The sequence below is a fragment of the Aphidius gifuensis genome, linkage group LG3 (genome assembly GCF_014905175.1).
Source record: "Aphidius gifuensis isolate YNYX2018 linkage group LG3, ASM1490517v1, whole genome shotgun sequence".
Lineage (NCBI taxonomy): Eukaryota > Metazoa > Arthropoda > Insecta > Hymenoptera > Braconidae > Aphidius > Aphidius gifuensis.
Window position 1 is genome coordinate 23,922,635 of NC_057790.1, and position 7,858 is coordinate 23,930,492.

The window sequence follows — 7,858 nt, forward strand, 5'->3', positions numbered from 1 at the left end:
AATACATTGCCAGTATTTCGTAAATTAGAAATCAATAAAAAAATCGAAATTGAATTAAAATTGCATCAAAAACAAAAAGAAATATATACAGTTATACATCAAATATATATCTCAAAAGAAAATATACAGTGCCAGTATTCTGTTAATTACTAATTAATAAATAAATTAAGGTAACTGAAAAAAAAATATATATATACAATATTAGGGTTTTTTTTTTAACATAAAAAAAAGTTGATAGTGCTTGTTTTTTTTTTCGTTTTCTTTTATAATAAGAACGTTAAAAAATAAAAGAATTGAATTTTTTTAAAAATTAATTATGGATCAACCAACACTAAGAAAATATTTGCTTGTCGAATGGGTAACTCGTGGACCCAAACCATCAATAAGGAAGATTGATATTATCCTTTCTTCATGGCTTCAATGTGTAAAAGAACATGGCAAAGCAGTAGTGAAAGCATATTTTCCACCTGCACCATACGATAAATTAGATGAATTGTTACAAACCGAATCTCTCCCAGTTGATAGTTGGAAGTTATACACTGCAACAATCATCGGTGAAGCAGGTAAGCATTTTATTTATATATATGTATGGATATACGTTAGAAACTATTTTAAAAATTTCCTGTTAATTTTTTTATTATTTTTATATAAAAAATATACATATCAATTTTATAAAAAAAATATATATAATTAATAAAATAAATATGTATAATTTTATTGTTTTTTTTAATAATTTTATTTGTTAATTCTTTTTACTAATTCCTTTTTTTGTATCAGATTCTTTAACAACTATAAAGGATCATTTTAAAAAACTCGAAGATGGGAAAAAATATGGATTTTCAAGTGGTTCAGACAATACACAAGCTGAAAGAGCTGTTAGTCTTGAAAATATGGTTAAAATTTCACAATGCAAGAAACAAGAAGAGCAAATATTAGCCAGACAAAAAAAATTGATGGATCAACAAGTTCGTGAGAAATCAGGTAAGATGAAAAAATACGTTAAATATGAACAATCTACTGTTTAATATATTTATAATATAACAATTGTTCCAGATCACGGTTTTGGAAACAGTAAAGCTCCCAATATTTCACCTGGAAAACAATTAGTTGGAGCTATTAATGATAATGTTATACCTGGTCAAGATGTTACTAACAATTATTCATCAGGTAATGAAACTGATGAAACAATTGATCATGAAGATTTAAGACGTAAAAAAAAAACCAAAAACGTTAAATCCATCAACAAAAGATCATCAACAGGTAAACCATCACAGTCAGTTGTTGATGATCAAGATGTTACTAAAAATTATTCATCAGGTGATGAAACTGATGAAACAATTGATAATGAATACTTAAGACCTAAAAAAAAAAGCAAAAACGTTGATTCCATCAACAAGGAATCATCAACAGGTAAACCATCACAGTCAGTTGTTGATGACCAAGATGTTACTAAAAATTATTCATCAGGTGATGAAACTGATGAAACAATTGATAATGAATACTTAAGACCTAAAAAAAAAACCAAAAACGTTATATCTATCAACAAAGGATCATCAACAGGTAAACCATCACAGTCAGTTGTTGATGATCAAGATGTTATTAACAATTTTCCATCAGGAAATGAAACTGATGAAACAATTAATAATGAAGATTTAAGACGTAAAAAAAAAAACAAAAACGTTAAATCCATCAACAAAAGATCATCATCAGTTAAACCATTACCATCTGCTTCAGTTGGTAAAAAAATTAATCAGTTATTTGAGATGGTTAAAGATATAAAAAAAAATGTCCAGGAGTTGAAAAATGGTAACCATGAAGCTGACCATGTTGACATTGAAAAAAAGTATAATATTATACTGCCCATAAGAAACTTTTCCAGTTTAGTTTCATTGGAAAAAAAATTGATGGAAAATAATGACGGTCGTAAAGACATCGTAAGTACATATTGTATCTAAATGGTGTAAATTTAGTTACAAAAAAAATAAAAATAAATTTAATTTTAAAAATATTAAATTAAAAAAAATTAATTTTTTAATAATATTGAAAAATTTTTTAATAATATTTAAAGTATTAGTTTTACTATTTTCAATTTATTGTTTTATACAGGTTGCTTATATGAAGTTTATAGGTCAAGATGCCAAAACTTTACCAGATTTTACCAGACGTATTTTGAAGAGTTTGTTTATTCAAAAAGTAGCTGTAAAATTGTCAGCAGCACGACAAAGAGACGATAAATTTTGTATGGCCAAAGTACTACCTGCCACCAGGAAATGTATCTTAGGTAATGAACACATAATATAGAAAAATTACAACACTTAACATACGAACTATTATAATTTTGATCATTAATTTTTTTCTGTAACATTAAAATTTATATTTTCTTTTTTTCAGATGCAATCAAAGGTAAAAAGCTGACACTAAAAGACTCAACCACCAGTGAATCTGTTTTAAGCAGTTGCTTAATAAGAGCAACTGACTGGAACGCTCAAAGAAAAAAAAAAAAAACGACACCAAAAAATATCATAAGTCTTGCTGAATATGCAGCAACTGAAGACATCGACAACTGTGAGGATGAAAATACTATTTAAGAAAAAGAAAAATCAAAATAAAGATAGTAAAATAATTGATAACAATAAGAATGAGATAGTGAATCAAAGGAAAGTTTTATTTCAAATTTTATGTGCTCAGTTATTTTTACATATCTAAAGTTGATGATCAGAAAAAGTTAAATAGACAATCGAGATAAAATTTGATTTGATATTTTTTATAAAATGTTAAATTCGTATTTAATATTTTTTAATATTTTAAATTAACACATTTCAAATGTTAACTTTTTATTAAAGTTTACACATTGTTTTGTGTTAATTACAAATAAAATAAAATAAAAAAAATGTTAATTATCATTTTTTATTACTTGCATTCTTTTTTAACATTAACTTTTTGTTCAAATTAAATAAATGTTAAAATATTAGTTGTAAACATTTGAAAATGTTGAAAAATTAAATATTTAAAATGTCAAAATGGGTCTGAATTTTTCATTAAATGTTACGTGATTTAATATTTAGATAAAATTTTGAAGTTTAATACTTAAAAATGAATAATAAAAACGAAACATTTGTTTTAATTTTTATTCTATAAATATTTAATGATAATTTTTATTAACAAATTCAATTTCATTAGAAAGCGATGTAATAAATTAAATTGAATACTATGACACCTGGTACACTCAATGCTTGTGCACCATCAATCTGGTTTAATATTTCGAAAATAGGTAAAAGAATCAATAAATAGATATGTTATACAATCTAAAAATTTAAAAAATTCTAATTCAAGATTGTCGTTCTCCGTCATGTGTCGATAAGAACGAGAATAATATATCTAGGGACTTTTTGTTTTTTTTTGAAATTATTTGTATAACTGCTTGTCACAATCATCTTAATTTTATTTTTTATTCCCATCTCAACAATATAATAATTTATTTAAATAAAACAATCAAAAGTATTGATAAATTATATTCATTAAAAAATTTAAAAAAAGTGAACAAATTTATAGAATATTTTTATTGGTTATGAATTCTTCGAAAAAAAATTATATTATTGGATTTTCATTTTTCACTACGTCGGATTCGAGTCGGGGAGGCGTAACGTTATACGTAGAATCGACGTAAGGTTCTGCGGTAATTCCGACGTAACTACATCGATCACGGACCGAAAATTTCTACCTGGGTTATACAATAAATAATTATATCAAAAGATTTGCAAATAAAAAAATTTAAATAAATAATACGGAAAAACTAATAATATTATAATTAAAAAACAACAAGAATAATGCATTAATTGTACAATATTAATGAAAATGATGCTATTCATCACCACGCGTTGAAGACAAAGAAAATGTTAAAATAATGAAAAAAAAAATGAAATAATAAAATTATTGTTATTTATTTGACTTACCTATTTGTTGATAATAATTGATCACTTAAATTATATAAATATTTATAATTTATCAATATGATTAACAAAGATACAAATTTTTTTTTATTTTATACGGAGTGTATATGCAATAATTAGAGTCGACGACCATATCTCACAAGGTAAAACAATAGAAGAGAAAATGTTAGCTGAGAAAACTTGAAAAGTAAATAATCGGAAAAATTCGGTCATCATCGGCTAACCAATGAAAATTTAGACAATTGACTATACACAAAAAAAAAAAAAAAAAACCCATTTGAAAATATACTTTGAAACGTAATCACGTGATCATTACATAATCTGCTACAAACATACACACATGTTAATATAGTTGAAAAATATAAAATGTCAATTTATCATTATTATAAAATATTGTTTATTTATAATAAATTGTTTATTTTTTTTTTTAATTTTTATAATTATTATTTTTACAGCATCATTTGAAAATTATAAATTTCTCCTCTTGCACTTGTGATTTTTCTATCTATACCTACTTCCTCCTCCTCCTCCTTCTCCTCCTTTTTTTCTCATTATGTCGTGTAAATAACAAAAAAAAAACAAAAATGAAATTTTCAATTAGACAAAAAATTAATTTACAAATAATATTTGACAATGCGCCTAATAAAGTTTATTAAAGATTAATAAAGAACAAAAAAAAAAATTTATAAATAAATATTTAAATATAAAAAAAAAAAAAAAAATTAAATAATTTACCCGAGGTATAGTTGTAATACTCAACGGACCTTTACCTACGTTCAATTTCGTATAGGCCTTTGGGCCACACCTCGTTGTAACATTATTATTTTTACTTGGAAAATACATTAAATTCAAAAACTCATTAACAAACCTTCACAAATCACTGAAATTTTTTTCTACCAAGAATTTTAAATTTACAAAATTACCATACTCTATTAGTATTATTTTTTTTAATTATTTAAAACACATTTACTGTATATAAATATTTATAAATAAAAAAAAAATAAATAAAAGAAATGTTTATAACATTTTATTTGTTAATTAAAGATATTTTTTTTCGATAGAGATAATAATTTTCTATTATATTTTTGACTGGTATGTCTGTTGAAATTTAAAATAAAAAAAAACAAAATATATAAATAATGAAGAGAATTTGTTATTTACTTTTGAAGTATATATAATTTGAAATTTCAAACTGAGCATTTGAAATTGTTTGAATACAATTGTGATATTCGAGGTGGAAAAACTTTGTTCACTTCATATGTTCATTCGAAACATTCGAGTTTGTCTGATTTTAGTATTTACTTGTTTATAGTTATTTGTTTTTTTATATTGTTCTTTTTATTTTGTCTGTATCTGTCTTTCACTTGTCACTGATATATATATGTTTATATACACTCGACAAGGGCTTTACCGATTCACTTGGTGTACTTGATTGATATTTTATTGTTGTTATTGTTGACTGAGGTAAAATAAATTGAGACATTGCATGTCACACGAGAGGATATCTAACTGATGTTGTTAAAGCAACAGCTGATTTTTTAGTTGATCGTATGAGACAAAATATAGACATAAAAAAAAAAAAAAATCTGACGATACAAACAAGTTTATGTATGTAAAAAACATGATTTATTGGTGGATTGAATTTTTATGCTAAAAGTATTTTTAAAAAATTTATATTGACAATAAATAAAATGAAATTACAATGTCAATAACGAAAACAAAAATTTTACATAGCGTAACAACATGAAATGTTTTTTTCTTGTTATTTTAATTTTTGAAATACTACTTGAGTGCAGAACTTTTTGACAAACAATTGAGAAAATATCTTGAGAATAAAGGGGGAAGAAAGTAAGCAATTATCATGACTATATTCTAGTGTCGAAGTAAGTTTAAACTCACTACGAGTAATACATAATAAAGTTGTCTATATACAAATGTACTCTCATCGGAATCTTGTCGATGAAGAGACTGGGTTTCCTTGATGAATTGTGTACGACAACAAAATTCGTTTTGTACCGAATTGAATAGAATACTATGGTATATATATTTAAATTAAAATAGAGGGAGAATATTGCTGAAAAAGGGATCGATTATACAGCCTCGAAAATTTTGTTAACCAATAAAAATTTTACGTCATGTTAGTTTTAAAATTATTTCATGAAATTATAATTATAATAATTAAAAAACAATAAAATACAAGTGTCGTAAAATTTTTAGAAATTCATTTCATTTATTTCTATTTTTCTTTTCGAAATTTATAATTTTTTAATTTTTTGTATTTTTGTTTGATGTCATAGTCGCTGGAAAATATATTTCTAAATCGAAATTTAACGAAATTGTTCTTCCAGTATTTTAAACAACAACAACAACAAATTACAAGTATCCTAAAAGTTTTAGAAATCAATTTAATTTATTTTTATTTTTCGAATCTATCTGTGGCTTTTCACAATGTAAAAGATGTCAACATTTTACACTGTGTCTCGTCAGTGACGTGTTTATACTACTAGCTTTAAATTTTTTTTTATTTTTCCAATGGTTTCAAGTTCTTTTTGCCCTTGTGTATATTGCTAAACTCACTGACCCTAACGACACTCAAGGGAGGCGCCTCTTCGACGTCTGGACGAAAAAAAAAAACAATATAAAAAGTGACTTGAAAATTTTATTATTTTCATTTTTTATTTAAACAGTTTAATTTTATTTTAGTTTTAAATTCATTTCTTTTTTTATACTGCGTGAATAAATGTTAAACGATTTTAAAAATAAATGACAATTAATTTATTCTCTTCAAAATGATATTATATATTTATTTAAAAATTATTTATTAAAATTTAACTTTACGCATTTGCAAATGATAATTTCCATTTAATATTCAAATAATAAATTGATAATTTCATCATAGAAAATTAAGATGAATAAATTCATGTCAATACTTAATATATAAATATAGACTATATGTTTTCGATATTATGAATTTAAATTATATATATATATGAGAAAATTTTTACTCCATATGAATTATGTATATTTCCATGATATGCGTATCTGAGTGATAAGGGTGCACAATGCTTTGACAGGCTGTAAATTACAGCTAAAAAAAATGAATATCCCCTTCTCTCTCTCGTTAAAATAAAAATATAAAAAACATAATAAAAATTTAAAATGAATATAAATAAAAATGAAAAATAAGGTAGGCAATGTAGTTCTATTTTATGGACCATTATACGATCATGTTGTATTTAATTCTCTTCGGCGAAAAAAAAAAAAATTTAGACTATATGAAAATGCTTGGGGGGTTTATCAAAAAATAATATATACAATTTTTATTATTTTTTGAGCTACTTATACGTGATTTCATGGATTGAGACAAGGAATAAATAAAACAAACACACCTCTGTTTTTTTTTTTTTTTTTATTATACATTTTTAATATGATTTTTTGTTTAGAAATTTATATAAAGCAAAAATAATATATGAAAAAAATCATGTAAAAATTGGGGTGATCAGTCTCGGTGGTGGAAATATATATGTATTTTTTTTTCATGAAAAATTGTAGCCCGAGGGAAAGTGAAAATGGTTTAATGACACGGAAGTCATTTTTTGCGCCATCAACCGGGTATTTTACTGGCACAACACAATAACACACTATAATATCCTAATGCTCTATATATAATACAAAAACAAATATGATACACAATTTACATATATATATACACACACAAAAATACGCTCTAGATTTTTTTTTCTTACCCTACAAATATTTTTGGCCAATAAGTGTATAAAGTGTGAAATATTGCTGATCGGTTTTGTCGGATTTTCAGGGAGCCCAGACAAAGACAAGTGATAAATAAAAAATAAAAAAAAATCGCATTTTATACACGATGAAAGTAAAAATATAAAAACACATATACA

General features: G+C 24.2%; 1 protein-coding gene across 1 annotated transcript; it reads left to right on the plus strand.

The window, feature by feature from the left end:
- The first annotated feature begins 316 nt into the window (after positions 1-316).
- Positions 317-2,588, plus strand: LOC122851082. The gene is made up of 6 exons (XM_044150131.1): positions 317-563; positions 778-981; positions 1,054-1,573; positions 1,700-1,934; positions 2,107-2,281; positions 2,392-2,588. The coding sequence occupies exons 1-6, from the start codon at positions 317-319 to the stop codon at positions 2,586-2,588; spliced, it is 1,578 nt and encodes a 525-aa protein (XP_044006066.1).
- Positions 2,589-7,858: the final 5,270 nt, after the last annotated feature.

Excerpts from the sequence above, each read along its gene's own strand:
- LOC122851082 (XM_044150131.1), top strand. The coding sequence starts at position 317 with ATGGATCAACCAACACTAAGAAAATATTTGCTTGTCGAATGGGTAACT. Across the intron at positions 982-1,053 it reads ACAAGTTCGTGAGAAATCAG|ATCACGGTTTTGGAAACAGT; the intron begins GTAAGATGAAAA and ends CAATTGTTCCAG. Across the intron at positions 2,282-2,391 it reads CACCAGGAAATGTATCTTAG|ATGCAATCAAAGGTAAAAAG; the intron begins GTAATGAACACA and ends TCTTTTTTTCAG.